Source organism: Seriola dumerili, unplaced genomic scaffold (assembly GCF_002260705.1).
Source record: "Seriola dumerili isolate Sdu_G_001 unplaced genomic scaffold, Sdu_1.0 BDQW01000716.1, whole genome shotgun sequence".
NCBI lineage: Eukaryota > Metazoa > Chordata > Actinopteri > Carangiformes > Carangidae > Seriola > Seriola dumerili.
The window spans coordinates 288,373-309,050 of NW_019174971.1; the positions used below are offsets into that span (position 1 = coordinate 288,373).

The following is a 20,678-nucleotide window of genomic DNA, read 5'->3' on the forward strand; positions in this document are numbered from 1 at the left end:
CACTTTATTGCCAATCATAGAGAAATTATAGCTCCATGAGTATTTTACGTAACATCTGAAGAGGCTCCTTGATGATCCAGAGAAGAAAAGTAGCTCTGACTAAAATGTACATGCACTGTAGTTATTCAGTCATTGACAATTAAACATTTTGACTGCTGTGGTTAATATTTGTAGATCAATTATATAGCTGGTCTTATTAAAATGAGCTTATTACTTTAAAAGAAAAAACTGTAAGCATACCCTTAAGTACTTTGCATAAGCTTTAACATCACTAAATGTCTAAAAACAATCTGTTCAGTCTGTGAAAACTGTCAAGGTCTTATTTTCATTATCAATTTTGATATGTACAAACTACATGAAGACTGTGATGATAGGTGGCATATTTATTCAAAGAGAAGTGACGCCCCCGTGTGGGCACTATGTAGTACTGCACAAATCCGGCTCGGAGTACTATTGTACAGATTCGACTTTGAATTTAAATTCTGCTTCATAAAATTCAAACTCGAAGTGCACACAGGTTTTTATCAGTGAGGTCCAAACTGTTATGAAACCATGCATATTTCCAGGATATCTATCTTCTGATACAGTGCCTATAAACCACACCTCTTGGAAGCTTGTTTTACAAACTACACACAGGTGATATTTATTTAACTAATTATGTGACGAATATACCTTTGAAGATACAACTCCATGCTAGATAACATGTTTTTTTTTTTTAAAAAAGAGAAAAGAAAGAAAGTTTAGACCTTGAAGTTGGAGGCAGAAACGTGCAGGGACGTAACTTGCGCACCGATGAGGTCATATATTAAGCTAGGGGCGCGAGAGCAAGTAGCAAAGGGTACGTTTTGGTTTAAAGAGTCAGACCGTTGGACAAATATCTTAATATAAGGCAATGATTTATCTGAGAATATTAACTGTGTAAGTTTTCAGAGGCAGACTTTAACCAAATGAATGTGGCTATGGAAGTGGAGAACCAAAACGCGGTGAGTGAACTGCCCTTACCGTTTTGCTAGCTTATCCTTTAGCTTCTTTTTTAGCTAGCAAAACTATGTTATGGTAATAAATAACGTCAATCGGTGTTTAAAAGTAATTAAGTACATTTATTTAAGTACTTTACTTGCGTACAATTTTGAGGTACTTGTGTTTTTCTTGAGTAAGGTATTCTGAAATGGGCCATTCTGCATAATGTGTACTTTTACTTTTGCTACTTTATGTTTAGATGCTAATAGTTATACAGTTTTACTTTAGTTTGAGTTTGATTTGTAACAGAGTATTTTTACAATGTGTCACTACTTTTATTGAAGTAAGAGCTGTGAATACTTCCTCGGCCTCTGAAAGTTACTTAATCACTGTAACCCTTCATGGTAAGATTAGTTCATCATACATTATGAGCCCCTCTCCTCCCCCAAACTCAGTTCCGTTTACTTAGATCAACCGAGCTAGAAAATGCTAACTTGTGTAACTTGTAAGTGGTTCTTAGATATTAAATTTATAAAAGTTGGAAATTTATTTAAAGGAGCTAAGAGGCGAACTAATGAGTGATGCTTGGTAGTTATTAAGTCATTCACCTATGGTTTAATTTTACAAAATATTTTGGAGCTTATTGGACTTTATTTATGGAATTGGCAAGGTTATGTCAGAGCTAGATTGCAAAAAAGCTAATGTTGCAGTAATATTACATCTGCAGTTTTACTCACCAAAACCTGTGGAGTTAAACGAAGGTTCACCATTGTATACCACCCTTTGTCATATTAATCACTGCCAAAAACAGTGTACAGAAATGAACAGTTAGCAGTAATATGCCACCACACCTTGAAGAAACCGTTAACTTTGACCATGTCCCGTTGCGTTGTAGTTTGCTAGTCAGATGAACAAAAGAGAATTTTTAAGTAAATGTTGTCGAGTAGGATGGATGATGCTGCTGTGCTTGTAATTTATTTTGATCTGGTAACATATAATAGCAGAAGTAAGTGTCCTTATATCCAAACCCAAAAACTCCTCAAGTACGAAATCCCAGTACCCATCTACTTCCTTGTTGGGAAGAGGTGTTATCTCACATCACTCACCAGATCCAGTCTGAGTATAGTCAGTGTTTATTTGCCAACAAAGTAATTAGACCTCAGTGTCTTATTATTATTTTTTTTTTCAAGTTCACATTCACCTGCAGCAGCTCCTCCACTCCTGATGAGTTACCTCCAGAAAACCATGCTGACGGCCATACTCACCGCACTGACAGCCCGACCCACCACACCTTCCACCTCGGCACTGTTATCCCCAATCGTATTTTTGTTGGGGGGCTTGACTACAAGGTGAGAGCTGCAAATTTGCACCTGCAATGTGTCTGTTTGGGCTTGTCTTACTGTAGAAAGGTAGACACTAGAGAGCAGCAAATCATATAAATAAGCTAAGGTCAGGATGACAGAGTGGCCTGAGAGTGAACAGAATTCACAGTAGGCCTACTTTTAGTCAGCAATAACACCAAATTCCTCCAGAAATAGATTTTTGACTGTTAATATGTAAAACAATCAACTCTCTATTGTTCAGATGCAGCCTGAATGATAGTCAATTTTCCAATATTTACTGTTCAATTTGTCTAAAATGTGCAGTGAGGTGCACCCAAAAAAGAACCTGTATAACTATCACAGATGCCTCCTGATGCTTATTGGTGCACACAAGTACTGTTGGCTGTTATAAATGATCTGAAGTGATGTGAAATTGTGTGTGTGGTGTTTGTGTTTATGAAGGTTAATGAGAGCGACCTGCGACATTTCTTCTCTCAACATGGTGTAGTGAAAGAGGTGAAGATTATAACGGATCGTTTAGGAGTGTCAAAAGGGTGAGTTGATCGTATCATTCCTGTCATATACAGACATTGACTGATAAATAATACATGCAGCCATGGTTTTCTGTCCTTTGACTCTGATCATTATTCACAGATTTACTGTTAGCCAGCTGAAACATAGTTTGTCTTGATTCTACCTCTTTGGACAGATATGGGTTTGTTACATTTGAGACCGAAGAAGATGCAATGAAAATCCTTCATAATGTAAGTACAACAAGCCATTAAAGTATCTTAAGTACATATAATGATGTAGTTTAGCTAGCACACTTCGACATTTAATATGACTGCTGTTCTCTCAAATACTCATATTAAAGGCAAATGGAATCTGTTTCAAAGACAAGAGGCTCAGCATCGGTCAGGCTGTCCGCAAGCAGCAAGCCTCAGGACAAAGTAAGTCAACAATCTGATACTGAAGCACCTTTTGACAAATGGTTGAATTATTTTCATTCAGTTTAGTTTCGAGCCATTTCCCTGATCACACAGTGGCACTACCAAGCTGCAACGTATCACTTTTACCTCACCAGTTATAAAATGATAAAATGTAATAAAATTCACTCACTGTTTATGATGGCCTGCAAAGTGATTTTGGTACAATTCCAAAATGCCAAGGTAACTTTTTACTGATATAGCAAAAAAATGAATGGAAATGCTTCTTCATCAGAACCACAACAAGTACCCTGAATTGAATAATTAAGTCAATTTTTAAAGCTAACCAAATACTGGCCCCTCCGGACCCGTAAGGTGACATATTTGTTTTTGAAATGTTTATATTGTGTGGTTTCCTACTTTTCCCAGTTAAAAGTGTCCATGTGGCCAGCCCCGACCCTGCAATGCCTCTGCCAATGTCCTGTGGGTCCCTCTCCTTGACCACATCCACAGGCTATCCCTACACCTACCACAACGGAGTGGCCTACTTCCACTGCCCCAACATGAACCCTCCTGCCCACCACTGGCCTGTCAGTTCTCTCTATATCACACCCAAATAACACTTGACTTCAATAGAAATATTAAAGGACTGTTCATTTAAAAATATGTATGTCATTTGAATACATCATAATACTCTGTCCCACTCTGCAAGTTTTTTTTCTAAACTCAGCATTAATTGCTTTAATTTTAGGACACTGGTAAGGTTATATTTGTATAATCATCCAGTAGCTTAATAGCAGTAGTACTAATAAGAAGTTTAGCAATACACAATAGAAATTAGCCGATATAACATAACTGCAGTAAACATAGACATAAGATACTAAAGACTTGAACTACCAGATCCTGCGCACTACGTAGGAAATGTCTGATGTAAGTATTCTTCTTCTCTTGCAGCCTTCTCCTCCAGTGATACTCCCTCAGTCTCAGCCTGTCTACCAGCAACCAGCCTATCACCACAACCAGGTCAGCTAAGCCCGTTTAGTGATCCATTGATTTCTCACCATGTCACCATTTACCGAGTACAGCAGGGGTTTGAACAGTCTGCTTTTATTCTGCCTCCCCAGTGTGTCCCAAACCAGTATCAGTGGACCGTCGCCCAGGTAAGCAAAATAAAGCAGTACCTTCTTTTTTGCTCTGGTGAACCCGTTGTTCACCTGTCGTCAATGTCTTGTTGTCCAGTCGCCGATCCCCTCCAGTCCAGTCATGTACTCCCAGCAGCCAGAACATCTGTACCAGCCCGTTGATGGAGGCTGTGTCCAGCCTTCTCTGCCTGTCATGGAGGACACCACAACAGAGGTACATCACCAAGAAAAATAAAAATATAAAAACAGACATGAAAGGACGACTGTGATTCTGCTCCCATGGTAATTCTTTGGTAAAAGATTTGCTCTTTTAACTTATTGGAAGACAAACGGTTTATTGGTGGAGAGACATCTATTGAGCTCATGGTTAAATGTTGTAGCATTTGTATGATTTTAACAAGCTAGATCCTGTTCAGATTGGATGTGTAATAGTGTACATTTTAAATACAATAAAATGTTTCAGTGTGATTCTGCTGGTTTTCTGAGTGTTTAGTAAACTTGTTCTGAACTGGAGCTGACTTCAGCCTGTTCTACTTCTGCAGTTTGTAGAGCCCACAGTGCAGCAGCTCTACCAACTGTATCCTCAGAGAACAGAAGGAATGGCACCCATTGTTCTGCAACACGACCCTGGAAAGGTAAAAGGCATTTTTTACTATATATAACTAAGCTGTGCATAGAGGGGAAACGCCGCAAAACCACATGTTGTGATTGTTCAGTGTTAATGACAAGTGTGGCTGACTGCCTGTATTCTGGACTGGACCACTGTTTCTCTTCTAGTATTCCTTTTCTGTTTGTGCAAACCTTCACTGAGTCTTAAGGTCACCTTTTTTCTCTACAGAATCTGATGTTTCCACACTCGCGGATCCACCTGAAGCCAAAGTACCACAGACACGTCCACCACAAAGACTATCACTACCTGCCAGAAGCAACAGAGCCACCAGACGTCTCCATGTTTCACAGCACCCATCCTCTCATGTAGGCTAAATCCCACAGAGCACCACAACCTGTCATGTCAGTTGCTCGTCCTCCTCCATGGAATTAACATATATAATCTATCGACTGTTTAACCCACGCCTTACAACACCAAACAAAGCCAAGGTAAGCTCACACCTTGTAGGCCTTACTAGACTGGCAGCACCCAGATCTGTTTCTGTTTCTGATGGTTTAATACAGTATCTTTGCTTTTCCCAAAAATATCAAAGTTAAATTTGATTGTGAAAAGCTGAAAACTGAATAGCTTATGCCACCAAAAAAATCTTTTTTTAATTAAATTCATAGTAGCTGTAAACCATATCAATGTACAATATTGAGCAAATACCTTTTTTAAAAACTGGGTAGAAAATTTCTAATTATATTATTTACATTTCTATTATTTACATAAACTAAACAAAAAAACATCTGTGAACAGTACTTTAAAGCTCAGATCTACAGACTTTCCAATTTGATTTAGCATAACTTGAAGCCTTGTTTTGTCCTTTTCATTGTGTTTTTGTGATAGCAGAAAACTCCTAACTACATATACACAAGCACAATGATGTAGCTGAGAAAATTTTTTTTTTTTTTTTTATTCTTACCATGTCAGTTCTTTCTCTTATTTTATTGTATAAAGGGGCTATGTAATGCGTCCTCTGGATATTTGGAAGGCAACAATGTTTATTTAACATGAGGGTATATGTTCAATGAGTCAATCCTAACAGTATTAGGATGCTCTTGATGAGCCTCTTTTTGGCTTCATCAGTGTTGGGACGTCTCAGGATCCACTGTATAATTGGTCTTCAGCTAATTAATGTTAGAGCAGCGCTTAAAAACATTGTTTTCTACCATTTTTCAGTTTGATGATGTGAAGAAATTTGTCTGCAGTATTGTTACATTACTGGCCTGTATCTGTTTGAAACCAACTCTTAATTGGTTTAATAATAATATAAAACCAGCAATAGGAAGGTGTATTGTTGAAATAGTACAGATGTACAGTAACAGCAACATGACAATTTAGTATAGTCTATATAAAGTAGGCTGTTAGGTTGTTAGCTGTATGTTAGCAGTTTTGTTTTTCAGGAATCATAAATATTGATTATAATTGGAAATATAGATATTGAAGTTTGGCAGACAAAACTATGTAAGAAGCATTAAACACATTTGAGCAGGTTATGATATTTAAGCATGCAGAGACAGATTTGTAAGCACATAAAATGTTTCGAGTGAGTTAATCAATTTGGTGTATTGCTGACATTTGCATTGTGCTCAATGTCATTTGTCAGTGTGAATTAGTTCACTTACTTAAATCACTTACTTTAAATGTGTTACAAAGTTGTTGTGCTCATGTTCTGGAATCTCAGGTTGCGTTGTTGAGTTCAAACGGGCTGTTTCCAAATGTTACACAAGCCTGCCTTTAATTGAATATAAAGTATATTCAATTTAAATGATGAATGTTACTGTAAACTATTTCCCATACACATTTTATTGCAAAACTTTTACTCTATTCACTAGTTCTCACTCCTAGAAATTCCCCTGTCATTTAGATTTATGTGTGCCTATAATTCAGGTCAAATGTACCCTAAAGTCTTTTTACACCTGCAGGAATACACTTGAAATTTTCAGTGTGCTTTTATGACATTACTATTTGTCTTATTGAATTTAACTACATTTTGTCTTGGGGCATTTTTCTACTATTGAAAGCAGAAGGCTTTTTGTATAACCAAATAATAACCTAATCTAAAATATTTTTGTGATTTGTTTATGCTCTGTTGAATAGATATATCTATGTAGTACATATTGAGCTCTGTATATTGGTGGTATCATATGACCACCAATCACGTTTTGTTTTACAGACATTATTTTTGTTTCCAGTTCTTGAATGGAAATAAATGTTTCCCTTGGTGTAGTGGCTGTGTTTTGCATTCACATGCAACAGTTCTATATTAGTGATTGATTGGCTTTATGTTAGTGAATGGAAACCAGAGGCTGCCAGGAAGGGAAGAAAATACATATAACAATTTTAAGGAGTACTCAAGTGATGTAGTCTTGCATTTCCAGAAGGTTGGAAGACTCAGAGATTTAAAAAGAATGGTCAAAATCAAGCCAGCAGAGGCCGGGATACCCTGAACTTTATGGGTCATACTCCAGAAATGCTGAATACTAATGTTCACTAGTTAAATCTACCTTTCTTTTTCTTCTCTCTCTCTCTCCCTCTTGACCAGGTGTCACCCTGTGTCACTTCCTGTTACTACATTTCCTGTGTGTATATACAGTATAACAGAAACACTGCAACACTGATCAACAGTGCTGCTAGCAAGCCAGATAGTGACTTCAGTTTTATTAGGTCACCATTGCTCTTCCATGTTTTACCATCTTCTGATGCAGATAGATTTGTTTATAGGATAAAGTGTAACCCTTATCATGATTAACTGAAGCAGTAGAAACACTGAGATGTATTTATGTGGGCATCCAATGGTATAACAAGAGTCGGGGGCAGTATTGGACCAGACCCTTGGCTTTGATGAATCAGGGTTTTTTATCTATATGAATGGCATCAAAATCTTGGCAGGGTAGCAAAAGCACCAAATGCCTGCTCATTAGAATGACAAAAGACTGAATCTCATGACCTTGGATTGAGGTTTATAAAACAGCACTGTGTCTCTGTGTCAGCTGTCTGTGCATGATGAGCTTGATACTGTTTCGAGTAACTTTTCATATTTTATGGAGTTTTACCTTTCTTTAAAGCAGAAATAGTTTCGAGAAAATTGAGAGTAACCTTTCATATGTGTGTAATAGTGGACTGTAATGTACAGCATTATTCCAAAAGCCTCTACGTCAAAAACCTGTACCTCAAAGACTAAAAATTAAAATTAAAATAGGCTGCTTATTGACATGCAAACATATATAACTAATTTTTATTTCAATTTCGCAAATGTCCTTCATAAAGCTTAGTGCAATTTCAGCAATCCAAACATGTATCATGCTCATTTTTTGCCAGATATCACGGATGCTGAAAGAAGAAAAATCTATTTCTTGTCGCATCCTCAGTAGCTTCTGGGCCCCCTGAAAACACCTCACTTGGAGCCCAGAAACAGCAAATAAAGTTATGTTCAAGGGCCCTTGTCCACCTTGCAAGAACAGCAGGTGTAGTGAAGGGAAAGCAATCCGCACCACTTCAGTCTCTCAGCTTGCTAGTAAGCAAGTTTAGCCATTCATTTATTACTAATTGTTGAGCTCTTTAAGGTGATGAAGTGCGTGGTCTGTTTACAGTGCATTTGCCTGCTACTGTATATTATGTAATTACTTCAGGCCCACCTGATCAAGAGAAATTAGAGTACAAAATAACGGTAGCTTGGGCTCTAAATGCTGTGGTAATAGGCATAAAAATACACATTGAATATTAGCAGTGATTGGTGAGTTTCTGTGAGCGAACACAAGCTAGCAAGTCTCTGCAGAGCTTTGAGCTAATTGCTAGTCAGCAAGCTTACATGCTCACAACTGCATTGCTCATGCTGATGTTAATGTTGTCAGTGTTAAAGCAGGTATAATGAAATTGCTAAGTTAGTGCTTAATAGCATGCTAGCATTTGCTATTTATCACTAACCACAAAGCATAGCTAAGGCGGATGGAAATGTCATTATTTGGTCATCAATGATAATTTTTCCTTATGGTGCAAGGAAAGTTAGGATCAAAATTCATCCTGCGAGAAACATGAATGTCTACTAAATTTCATTGCACTCAACCTAATAGTTGTAGCAACATTCAGCCTGGACCAGTGGTCGACTGGTTGTTTTATGCTATTCACATATCTTGCAAAAAAATTGAACACCAAGAGAATGACACATTATTTTCTGAGATTCACTGTAGTAAATATGGATAAAAGTGCATAAAATACAAGCAGCCTGAGGGATAAATTAATTTATCTTTTCATCTGAAATAATCCTATATGGTTTAATAATAATTTGCAGCCTCTTACATTTTTATAACGTGTTAACGTAACAGATAATATACTCTTTATTTATGTATGTGTGTGACATGGTAGCGGTTGAGGCACGTTCTGGCCCTGGCATATAGTGTTAGCAATCTTTTTGAGTGAAAAGGACACAAATGACGCCTGTTGTTTTGCTGATACTGTGAACAGTGACCCCAGGGTCACTCTCACACTGTGGTGTTTTGATGAATAGTGATGAACATGGGGAAAACAGGACAACAATAACTCATCACACTTTGGTGCATCGCTATACATAACCAGATTTGTGTTATGAAACCTATTTGGATGACAATACTTTATGCTGTGCCATCACACAGTAACTATATAAAAGGACAGCGGTACAGAGAGCGTCTATTGAGCATCCATCTGGCCCCCACTAAAATAACAATGGGAAAGGTAAGCTTATTATGTGTTGCTACTGAAAATACAGAATGGAAACATGTAAGCTTTGGAGTTAATAATTAATAAATGCAGATATTATATATATATATATATATATTTATGTTATAAATTTGCAGATCATATTCTACGAGGACAGAAATTTCCAGGGTCGGCACCATGAGTGCATGAGCGACTGTGCCGACCTGCACCCCTACTTCAACCGCTGCAACTCCATCCGGGTGGAGAGCGGCTGCTTCATGGTGTATGAGAGACCCAACTACCTGGGCCACCAGTACTTCCTTCGCAGGGGGGAATACTCCGACAACCAGCGCATGATCGGCATTAACGACTGCATCCGCTCCTGCCGCATGATTCCCATGGTAAGCCTCATCCAGCTGGTACAGAAAGAGTACGGAGGAATATGCAATTACAATCTACATGAAAAGATAATGGATGTCAACAGATATCAGGAGGTTTACATAAATATATTGAATGTAAATCTGTATGTATCAAACTAAACTTACACAACATTTGGGAAAAAAACTCAGTAATAGATGTCTGTAATGAACATGAAAAGTAGCTAATAGTATGCTTACCTTAAAGATTGTCAAAGTCTTAACACTGAGAGACTTTTGAGACATAATCTTCAAAAACTCACGTTTGATTGAAATCCCCCAGAGCAAAAATATCATGAGCTATGGTGGAAGATGAGCTTAGATCAGGCTGGTTAAACTCCGCCCATCTGGTACTCCATGAAGCTTAAACTGAAACTCTAGGCTGAGGAAGAACTTCTGGTCAAGACTACTTTTGCAAACCAGTCTTTGTATAACTGTATGTGTTAACCTGCAAATAGTATTAGATAATTGGGTATTTACACTTAGGGACTATTCATGAATTTCACATGTTCACAATCACCCAAAAATACGACAGTACAACACAAAAATGAAACAAAACTAAAACAGTTTGACTCATACATTTTTTTCTTTGTGCAGCATCGCGGTTCCTACAAAATAAGATTGTACGAGCGTCCAGATATGGCCGGCCAAATGCAGGAGGTGAGCGACGATTGCCCCAACGTCCAGGACCGCCTCCGTATGTCTGACATTAATTCATGCAATGTGGTCGACGGCCACTGGCTGCTGTACGACCAGCCCAACTACAAGGGGAGAACCTACTACCTGCGACCCGGCGAATACCGCAGATACAGTGACTGGGGCGGTGCCAGTCCAAGGATCGGCTCACTCAGGCGAATCACTGACTTCAACTAGAAGTCTTCTGAACCTTCTTCCTCTCTCTGTTCTCAATAAACATGCTGGGCTTAAACTGTGTGTATGCGCCTCTGTACTTATGTGTTTGTGTTTTAGTCCCTTTCCCCTAACGTGTGATCCACCCATGAAATAATAGTCTTAAAATAATAGTCTGGAAGGTTTTGTTTTACACTATTAGTCTAAACCCTCATGTTCTGATTTCTCCACTTTCAAAGCACTGAACATCTCGAAGAGCCTCAATAAAACAGAAGCAGATAGAACTATTGGATAAATTTATTGACAGTACTTTATTGTCTGTACTTCACATAAACAGTGTGCAAACATCAGATTTTCTCACATAGTGATGCGTCTGATGGATCCCACCCTGGGACTCATGCTTCCCCACTCATTGAACCTCCTGTATTCGCCAGGGCGCATCAGGTACTGGCGTCCCCTGTAATGGGGGTGTTCGTAGAAGATCCAGTAGCCGTCCATCACGTTGCAGGAGTAGATGTCATTGAAATGGAAGCGTTCGTACAGGGAGGGGCAGTCATCAGTCAGCTCCATCATCTGGCCTCCGAACTCTGGGCGCTCGTAGATCATCATTTTGTGAGAGCCTTGGTGCTGCATAAAAGATGAGGTCATATAATTGCCTCTAGAACAGTGAAAAATATTAAAAGAAACTTTAAAAATGCCCAACGGAGGCTTACCATGGGGATCATACGGCAGGAGCGCACACAGTCGTTGAATCCCATCCAGCGCTGGTAGTCTGGATAGTCGCCCTTCCTCAGGAAGTACTGGTAGCCCATGTAGTTGGGTCTCTCATAGACCATCCAGTCACCGCTGTCCACTCTGATAGAGTTGCAGCGGCTGAAGTGGGAGTGCAGGTCAGAGCATTCGCTGCTGCACTCATAGGAGCGACCCTGGAAGTTCCTGTCCTCGTAGAAGATAATCTGGAAACATATCATTCGAGGGATGTTTCTAATTTTAGCTCATTGTTGGTTCAAGTTAAGGAAAATATGCATACTGTACCACCTAAAAAACATGCTTCCAGTTCACCACTTTCGGCTGAGTAATCCTCGCAGGTATGCAGAAGCACAAAAACCACAGAGCAAAAAAGCAGCCTTACCTTGCCCATTGTGTCGGCTAACCTTGGTCACACTGTAGCAGCAGCCGAGGGCTCCACGCTGCCTTTATAACCCATGGATGACCTGTGTCATTGTGATACAGAACAATGACTGGGCTCGTCAGCTTTTTCTGGCAGAACAACTTTTTTTGTTTTGCGTGGTCAACAAAGCAAATCAGCTTTTTTCCTTTCAGCAGAGGTTTACCCATTGAATTTGCTCTGGTTAGTGATGGAACACTCACTGAATGTACAAAGAAACTAAAAAATATGTATAGAATAACGTCAATAAATCTGGGACTTTAATGAACTTGTGTATTTATGACTTTTGCGGTTGAATTTGAACATAGACGATATAAGAGAGAAGCTCATTTATTTAGTTACAAAGTTAATTTCTCCATCTCCAGTTAACATATATCTTTAGTATCTTAGTGCAACAGAACACAAAATATTATACAACATGTGAAATCCCTGTTAGTGCAGGTGATTGAGGCACTGGATATACTGTATGGCCAAGGCTGTAATGATTCTGTCACAACAGTGAGAATACAACCAAAGATGCGGGCCTTGGTTCGCATTCCTTTTTTATGTTTCATGACACATTTTGACTTGAACAGTGCAAATGTTCTTTTGAATATTCAACATGATGCCACTTTCCTGTCCTGTGAAGTGAACACAACCACTGCCTTTTCCTCTACACACGGCAGCACCTTTTATAAGATTTACTAATCAGAAAACATTGTTTTCTTTATGTCAGCAACAACTTGTTTTACAGAGATTCTAGTTCTTTCAGTTTTGCTTTTGTTTGGCTTCAATCACCCATATTGTTGATATATTCTATGGACTAAGCTCTAGAATGTTATTTCAGTAGAGTCTGCACGTGACAGATCTTAAACTCAGAGCAGCAGCAGCATCAAGTGTAAACGGCTATTAACAGCACGTGGATCAAGACATTTAATTGAAGTAAATTCTGTCTTGACAAATTTAACATATTATGTGGATTCTGTCTGGTTAAAACACCTGCAAACTAATCAGTGTAGTATATGTTCTGCAGTACACGTGGATGAATGATTGATGCCATCACATGCTTAAAAGCAGCATTGCCTAATGTAGACACAAGCACATGCAGTATGGGCCGATGCATGTCTTTTACACAGTGTGCACTTAAAGTAAACTACCTTTTTAAACTGTCTATAAATCTTTTATATTTTATATTACATCGCAGAAACCCCATACCTCATAGATGTATGGAGCAAAAACAGCTTAAAATGTCATAATTGGCCTTGTTTATATACTTTGTGTACTGTCTATAAATTGTCAGTTATATGGCATAATCTGTAGTTGTTACTGTGGTTGATGTTAATAGTGAAGTGTTAGTGCTGGTATTCAGTACAGTGGAAACTGTAGACGACATGGAGGCGGTGTTGTTGTTGTGTGATGGTCGTTATTATGAGGAACTCCCCGTTTCAATTGCTTTTCCTACTGTAATTACAACAGTGGAATTGGGTGCATGTAAACCTCTGCAAATATGAATGCAGCATTTTTAATTGCTTCAACAAAAATGTATGAAATATTGGTAAATATCCGCATTTAAGTTACTTAATTTTCCTTACAATAGACATGTTGTAGTGCATATTTTTTGTACAGTTTCTGATTATTACCTGCAAAAATACTGAGCGGGGGGGGGGGTTAGTGTTACCTGAAATATAAAGCAATATTCTCTTGGTGATGTATAGTTGTGTTTGTGATGTTATATATTTGGGGTTCTGTAAATTGGCTCTATACACTTTCACCCCATGTTTGTATTTGGATTTTAGTTTCAGGAAAATAACCTCACGTTTAGTATTGCATGAGTGGATATATGGGGACACATGGAATAAACTATATGCTTATCTATTCATGAAACTGAATACAACCAATTGGGCAAGTCAATTATTGAAATTGTGTTCAGAAATAATTCACAAAGATATGCTGCAAATCATTTTATTGTGCGCGTCACACAGTAAAAGAGGTAAATTCATCGTGGCTGGATTGCACAGTACAACTGGAACTACATGCAAACAATGCACAAATCACAGTTTCAGGATAAAAACAAGGCTTTTTCTTTTTGCCTCTCACTTTGACAACTTGTTTATATTAATAAAACAAAGCATCTGCAAAACTTCTTAGCTAAATATAAGTCATGAGACAGTTAAGATTCTGTGATGCGTCTGATTGAGTTGAACCTCAGGTCATCACTGCTCATCTCTCTGAGGTTCCTGTACTCTCCTGGCCTCAGGTAAAACATCCTGCCCTCGAAGTTTGGCTGCTCGAACATCAGCCAGTAGCCTTCCATCACGTTGCAGGACTGCATGTCAGACATGTGATAATGATCCTGGATGGAGTCACAGTCATTAGTCAGTTCATGCATCTGGCCTTCGAAGTTTGGTCTCTCGTAGATCCTCAACTTAAAGGGTCCCTTGTGCTGTAAAAAGAACACATAACAAATAGAATGAGATACATGAGAAAACTGTGGGAAAAAGTAGTGAAAATGAGAAACTCAGTTTCAGTTTCATCTGAAAGTTTCCTCTATATCTCAAAAGTTGTCCTGTTTAGGAATGTACAGTATAGAATTGCAACTCATCGGTAGCTGCTTAACACTAAAAAATTAACTCCCTAGCTTGAATTAAATTTTTAAATTCTGCTTCTAGTGTCTGTGCTATGCATGTCTGAACACATCCAAGACACACTGTCTCTCTTCTCATCTCATTCTGGTGAGTCAAACCATGTACATATCTATCTATACTACAGTACATACTTTTTATATTTTGGTTGGCAATATCATACTCATATTTACCACAGGGACAATGCGGCAGGACTGAATGCAGTCATTGAAGCCGATGGTGTTCTGATACTCGGGATACTCTCCCGTGGTCAGGAGGTACTGCAACCCAGTGTAGTTGGGCTGGTCATAGACCATGAAAGTCCCACTCTCCACCCTGCAGGAGCTGCATCGACTCAGGTGAGAGGCGATCTCAGAGCAGTCGCTGAGGCATTCATACGAGCGGCCCTGGAAGTTCCTCTCCTCGAAGAAGATGATCTAGAGAGAAAGACACAGATTGTGTTTGGGTCCAACGTTAGAAAAATCTCCAGAGCAAAACATACAAGAAAGTGCTATGTTTGTCGCAACAGTAACAGAAACAGTGTTGCATGGCAGATGTTATTTGCTGCAGTATTTTGGTACATAATATTATTGAGCTTGAGGCAGTATATTTATCAGTTAGTTTCTGTGTCCTGCACCCTTCATTACCTTTCCACTCATGGTCAAGCTATTTGATTTCTGTTGTTCATCTCACTGGTGCACTGCCTTTTATGCATCATGTGACATGAAAAGAATCTGCCCCCTCAATTGTATGAAATAACTGAGTCAGCTTATCAGCATGGAAGTCCCTACGGTTTTATACATCAAAGCTGTGAACACTGCAGTCAGTAGTGATTAAACAGTAGTGATGTGGATTTTACAATAACAAAGCAAATTCTAGTTAGTGCATTACTTTTGTTGTTTTGTGCCATCATTTTCATTATAGGACATCTGTTTCTAGAACCATATATAACAGATTGACATCTAGACATATGCAAGATTGAGTTAAATACCTTGATTGAAAGATAAAATATGTAATTTTAGGAAGAAAATATAGGCCTAATACAATCCTCCTCTTGCAAATGAAAAGTAGATGCAATGAAACACACATTTCCTCTTGTCATTGCACTCAGGATTTCTGCTGCTACAGCCTCACTCTGCGTGGTATGACCTTATGGTGGCTGGCTAATGTAATAAAAACATTTTGATAGATATTGCTGTGTAGTCAGTTCCCTGACTTTCATGCTTCCATACTTCCTCCATTACTGGTAATTACCACCAAATGAGCATCGCCTTGCTTTTAGGATCTGTATGCAAAGATCAGTATTTATAGTGTTCTCTTTGTCTGCTTAAATATCACCCTTGCCTAATATTTTAGTGCCCCCAGATCTTTTCTCTTGTGTCACCATGAAGCCAAAATTTCCCATTTTACAAAGTCTAATGTGGTTCACTATGCCCAACAGCTGACAATATTCTACTGTGGAAACTCACAAGCTTCCCTCTGGACATAACGTTAACTTTGTACACCGGGTAGCTCATAATCGAATGTGCAGTTTGCTGAGTACGTTCATGTTCTGAAGGAGTTTCAAGCTTTTAATTTTAAAAACCCCATTGCCTTTCCTTTAGCACTACCCTCAGGGCAAACGTAGCATTTTTAGCTCCACTAACTGGTAAGACTACAGAACCTGAAACCTCATCACTATGTTGTTGTTACATTTACTAGTGGTTCCAGTGAAGTGCTGTCCATCTCCAGCGACACTAAGTATCAGCACTGGAGATTGAACCAGAAACCGACTATGATACAGAATAATGATATTTACTAAGACAAAACGGTACCTTATTATTCTTGTCTTTTTAGTTTTGGCAAAGGTGAAATGCACCCAAATATCTATTATTATTATATTATGATTAATATATTATGGTATATTGTCCACTGCAAAACTATGTACACAAAATGACTCTGTAGTGCTGTGATATAATGGCTTGTAATGGATGTTTACAATGGACAGTCTTGGTAATACCTTCATGATGTTTTAGTGCTCACTTCACTTGGCTGCGAGTGACATACTACAACCAGTGTAGCAACAGCAGCAGCATTATGGAGCATCAGTTCTATTGGATAAGAGCAGTTGTAATCATGCTGTTGAAAGTTTTTTTTTTTGGGGGGGGGGGTTATCAACCATCCAAACACTCAGAATCGACTGCCAAAGTGCACAGAGCACAGTATGTACAATTTACTGGATGCACTAGCATTCCCGGCTATATAATTCAATGGCTTTATTGAGGAATTAAAATGGTGCTGCAGTTGCAGTACTCCACACAAAGAAAAGCAAAAGAGATACTTCGAAATATGGTTTATTTGTGACCCACAGTTTCTCATAATGAATGGCAATCAGCACACATCCATGATGCGTCTGATGGAGCTGATCCTCGTCATGTTGCTCATTCCCATCTCCCGGAGGTTCCTGTACTCTCCCGGCCTCACGTAGGTCATGCGTCCTCTGTAGTTGGGCTGCTCAAACATCAGCCAGTGGCCGTCCATCACATTGCAGGACTGGCAGTCGGACATGTAAAAGCGCTCCTGGAGAGACTCGCAGTCGTCCATCAGCTCGTGCATCTGGCCTGTGAAGTTCTCCCTTTCATAGATCCTCATCCTGAACTGTCCCCTGTGCTGTTGGAGGAAGACGAGACATTATAGCATACACATTTTCTAGACCACCTCTCTTGTTCTGGAACAAAAATCCTTTGGCCAAAGAAGGCAGGGTCCTTCAATCTATCACAGGAAATTTAAGGTTTCCATTTTATAAACTAAGAACCAAGAATGTAACAAGAAATCCAGGCCCATCAGAACTCCACAAAGGCCACGAATGTCTAATTCAAACCCAGTGTCTTGGAAGAGGAGACTAACAACCAACCAGACTGCGATAGCAAGTTGTACACAAATGTCTTACCATTGGGACCATGCGACAGGAGCGAACAGTATCCATCATAGCCATGCCCATCATTCCCATCATGCTCCCCATGCGCTGAAAGTCAGAATACTCCCCTCTCCTCAAGAAGACCTGATTACCCATGTAGCTGGGGCGGTCGTACACCACAAAGCACCCGTTGTCCACCCTGCAGGAGTTGCAGCGGTTCAGGTGCATGTGGATGTCGGAGCAGTCACTGTTGCACTCATAGGAACGACCCTGGAAGTTCCTCTCCTCGTAGAAAATAATCTGCAGCGAAAAACATACAGGAAATGTACAGTTGTTAGATGTCAATATCCCACAATGAGACTCTTGTAAGATTCATCACTTGGATGGAAAAGGCTTTCTGTTACAATGCAGTTTCACAACAGTTTGCATCATACTGTAATTTTTTTTTTAACATTATACAAATATATGATGAATATTACCCTGCCCATGTTGACGGTTTTAGTTTTTACAAATGCTGCCAACCCAGCGTCACGTTTATATAGACTATCAGCAGCAGACTACCTTGCACACCTTTGTGTGAAACATCATGACTCATCATGAGGTTCACGTGGGCCTGCATTCATTTTTTCTTTTTACAACACACCTCAATAGTCATTATTGTATGTTGAATGCATAACAGGGAGGTCATGTCAGGTCATGGAAAAAGCCAAATGTTCTTCAAATGACGTATTATTAATTGCAATTTTCAAATGATACAAGGCCAAAACATTGTTGTTCTGTGGATTCTACAGTGTTTCTCGCAATTTGTTGAATGCCGTTAGTGTTATGACAAAGTTCACTCTTATCTTTAGATCTGATATTCTCACCATGTAGATTTTTACAGAAGGCTTTTTTGCAGAGTTAAAAATGTTGAAGTTGCTGGAAACAAGCATAGAACCCAATATTCAATCCTCAATAACTGTTGCAGATTCTGTCCCAGTAAAGTCTGCCCACTCTATACTGCTGCTCTGTGCCACAATATAGAGTGATGACTCAAAGGTTTCAGCACAAGTCATGTGGAAACACGACGGCTGTGCAATGTATAAAAAGGGAAATGGGTCGACGTTGAAACTGTACATCTGAGATCAGCTCACAAAAATCATGACCATGGGAAGGGTAAGTGAAACTTTCAAAAGATTTTTTAGTAAAAATTAATTCATGATGATATTTATTTATAATGTAGTGGACTTGGAAAACATCAAACAAGACATTGAGATATTTGTTTGAGGCACAGTTTACATTGTTGTTTGCAGATCATATTCTACGAGGACAGGAACTTCCAGGGTCGCTCCTATGAGACCAGCAGCGACTGCCCTGAGCTCACCTCCTACCTGAGCAGGTGTAACTCCTGCAGGGTGGAGAGCGGCCTCTTCATGGTCTATGAGAAGCCCAACTTCATGGGCCATCAGATGCTGGCTAGGAGGGGCGAGTATCCAGACAACCAGCGCCTGATGGGAACCAGCATGAGCGACTGCATCAGATCCTGTCGCATGATCCCCACGGTAGGTGGACGAGTTTGACACAAACAGTCGCAGTTACATAGTTGCAATTCTAGACAGAACTAGAAAGCTGCTGCACCGATGACAACAACTTTAAAAAAGACCTGCAGTACATCTCTATCGCACTGCATTAGATTTAACACACTGACATTTCTATTGGTCAACAGTGCAAATGTGTAAGTTGAGCAAATGCAAAAAGGCAAACCATATCTGCAATAACATAAAATCGAGGGCCACTCCGCATTTTCCAGAGCTTTTGACCATATCTCGCATCCTTTTTCAGCAAATGGAACCTGCTCGTGTGTCATCACCGAGTGCCAGAGCACTGAACTTCAGTGACACAAACACGACCCGAGCAGGTCCCATTCACTGAAGACTGCTAAAAGCTCCTGGAAAATTCAGTTCAGAATTAGGTGCAAATGTTTCTGACATAAACTGTATTTGTGCAAGGCTGCTGCCAGCTCAAAATGGGTAGTGAAAGTACACTTATAAAAATATATATATATATATATATATATATATATAAAATATATAAAACGTGTAACAACATGACTATTCGGTGATAATTTTTAGAATAATTTAGACTTGCTCTTTCTCTTTTCTGTTATAGAATTTTTTTACTGCACCATTTCATAGATCGGACACCAGCGTGTGATTTTGATCCTATGGCAGTTTTACAGATGGTCTAGTTTTACCAAATAAATATTATATTTTATTTTATTTTAATATACATTTTGCAGTCTCTCTTATCCCAAGATCCCCAAGTAATTATCATGTTATCATTGCAGTTGTTTTCTCATGATAATTATCTCGAAACAATGAGATAATAATGCTTCCATACACCAGTCTCACAGTCATCTCCCCGCTGCTTCTTCATCCACAGCACAGGGGACCCTTCCGAATGAGGATCTATGAGAGGGAGAACTTCGGGGGCCAGATGCACGAGCTGATGGACAATGACTGCGACAACATGATGGATCGCTTCCGCATGTCCGACTGCCAGTCCTGCAACGTGATGGACGGCCACTGGCTGATGTTCGAGCAGCCCAACTACAGAGGCAGGATGCTGTACCTCAAGCCAGGAGAGTACAGGAACCTCCGGGAGATGGGGATGAACAACATGACCAGGTTCAGCTCCATCAGACGCATCATGGACTCCTGCTAATTCCAACTCTAAATGTACTTTGTGAAAAAATAAAGCAAAGCTGAAATCAAGTGTTTCTAATGTCCGCATGTCATTTTAGTGCAAAATAACAATTTTGCAGCCATTCACAACTTGCAATTTGAGATAGTATCCATAAGTGAAAACTTAGCCACTGTGTTTATGGAAGCTCTGACATTCAGGTATTTGAGTGAGGTGTGAAAAGCTTTGCCATTAAAAAAATCAAGCCCACAGGAGAAACAATAAGTCAACAGGAAGGTGGTAAAAGGGCTCATCATGTTATATCTCCCAGTATAAGGGCTCAACAGCTGACTCAAAGGAGTTTCCCCACAAGCACTTCAGCATACCAGCAAGTTTTCAAAACAGTCACTGA

General features: G+C 39.3%; 6 protein-coding genes across 6 annotated transcripts; 3 read left to right on the forward strand and 3 right to left on the reverse strand.

Annotated features, from left to right (window-relative positions):
* The first annotated feature begins 419 nt into the window (after positions 1–419).
* Positions 420–5,329, forward strand: boll (boule homolog, RNA binding protein). Its single transcript, XM_022765590.1, has 11 exons — positions 420–424; positions 2,168–2,309; positions 2,745–2,836; positions 2,992–3,046; positions 3,157–3,232; positions 3,638–3,798; positions 4,163–4,231; positions 4,333–4,368; positions 4,448–4,564; positions 4,893–4,985; positions 5,189–5,329. Exons 1-11 carry the CDS (start codon positions 420–422, stop codon positions 5,327–5,329), a joined length of 987 nt encoding a protein of 328 aa, XP_022621311.1.
* A 4,359-nt stretch (positions 5,330–9,688) lies between these two features.
* LOC111236685 (gamma-crystallin M2-like) lies at positions 9,689–10,965 on the forward strand. Its single transcript, XM_022765501.1, has 3 exons — positions 9,689–9,712; positions 9,835–10,077; positions 10,690–10,965. The coding sequence occupies exons 1-3, from the start codon at positions 9,704–9,706 to the stop codon at positions 10,963–10,965; spliced, it is 528 nt and encodes a 175-aa protein (XP_022621222.1). The 5' UTR covers positions 9,689–9,703.
* Positions 10,966–11,298: 333 nt separating this feature from the next.
* LOC111236684 (gamma-crystallin M2-like) lies at positions 11,299–12,082 on the reverse strand. The gene is made up of 3 exons (XM_022765500.1): positions 12,074–12,082; positions 11,655–11,897; positions 11,299–11,568 (listed from the first exon to the last, which is right to left on the reverse strand). The coding sequence occupies exons 1-3, from the start codon at positions 12,080–12,082 to the stop codon at positions 11,299–11,301; spliced, it is 522 nt and encodes a 173-aa protein (XP_022621221.1).
* A 2,176-nt stretch (positions 12,083–14,258) lies between these two features.
* LOC111236735 (gamma-crystallin M3-like) lies at positions 14,259–15,368 on the reverse strand. Its single transcript, XM_022765585.1, has 3 exons — positions 15,357–15,368; positions 14,904–15,146; positions 14,259–14,531 (listed from the first exon to the last, which is right to left on the reverse strand). Exons 1-3 carry the CDS (start codon positions 15,366–15,368, stop codon positions 14,259–14,261), a joined length of 528 nt encoding a protein of 175 aa, XP_022621306.1.
* Positions 15,369–17,079: 1,711 nt separating this feature from the next.
* On the reverse strand, positions 17,080–18,108 carry LOC111236733 (gamma-crystallin M3-like). The gene is made up of 3 exons (XM_022765582.1): positions 18,085–18,108; positions 17,639–17,905; positions 17,080–17,358 (listed from the first exon to the last, which is right to left on the reverse strand). Exons 1-3 carry the CDS (start codon positions 18,091–18,093, stop codon positions 17,080–17,082), a joined length of 555 nt encoding a protein of 184 aa, XP_022621303.1. The 5' UTR covers positions 18,094–18,108.
* Positions 18,109–18,745: 637 nt separating this feature from the next.
* LOC111236732 (gamma-crystallin M3-like) lies at positions 18,746–20,308 on the forward strand. Its single transcript, XM_022765581.1, has 3 exons — positions 18,746–18,760; positions 18,898–19,146; positions 20,027–20,308. Exons 1-3 carry the CDS (start codon positions 18,746–18,748, stop codon positions 20,306–20,308), a joined length of 546 nt encoding a protein of 181 aa, XP_022621302.1.
* Positions 20,309–20,678: the final 370 nt, after the last annotated feature.

Bases quoted from the DNA above. Each gene is read 5' to 3' on its own strand.
- boll (XM_022765590.1), top strand. The intron at 3,233-3,637 runs GTAAGTCAACAA...TACTTTTCCCAG, and splicing joins GCAGCAAGCCTCAGGACAAA to TTAAAAGTGTCCATGTGGCC. The intron at 4,369-4,447 runs GTAAGCAAAATA...CTTGTTGTCCAG, and splicing joins ATCAGTGGACCGTCGCCCAG to TCGCCGATCCCCTCCAGTCC.
- LOC111236685 (XM_022765501.1), top strand. The intron at 10,078-10,689 runs GTAAGCCTCATC...TTCTTTGTGCAG, and splicing joins CCTGCCGCATGATTCCCATG to CATCGCGGTTCCTACAAAAT.
- LOC111236732 (XM_022765581.1), top strand. The intron at 19,147-20,026 runs GTAGGTGGACGA...CTTCATCCACAG, and splicing joins CCTGTCGCATGATCCCCACG to CACAGGGGACCCTTCCGAAT.
- LOC111236735 (XM_022765585.1), bottom strand. The intron at 14,532-14,903 runs GTAAATATGAGT...TTCTTTTTACAG, and splicing joins CCTGCCGCATTGTCCCTGTG to CACAAGGGACCCTTTAAGTT.
- LOC111236733 (XM_022765582.1), bottom strand. The intron at 17,359-17,638 runs GTAAGACATTTG...TTCCTCCAACAG, and splicing joins CCTGTCGCATGGTCCCAATG to CACAGGGGACAGTTCAGGAT.
- LOC111236684 (XM_022765500.1), bottom strand. The intron at 11,569-11,654 runs GTAAGCCTCCGT...TCTTTTATGCAG, and splicing joins CCTGCCGTATGATCCCCATG to CACCAAGGCTCTCACAAAAT.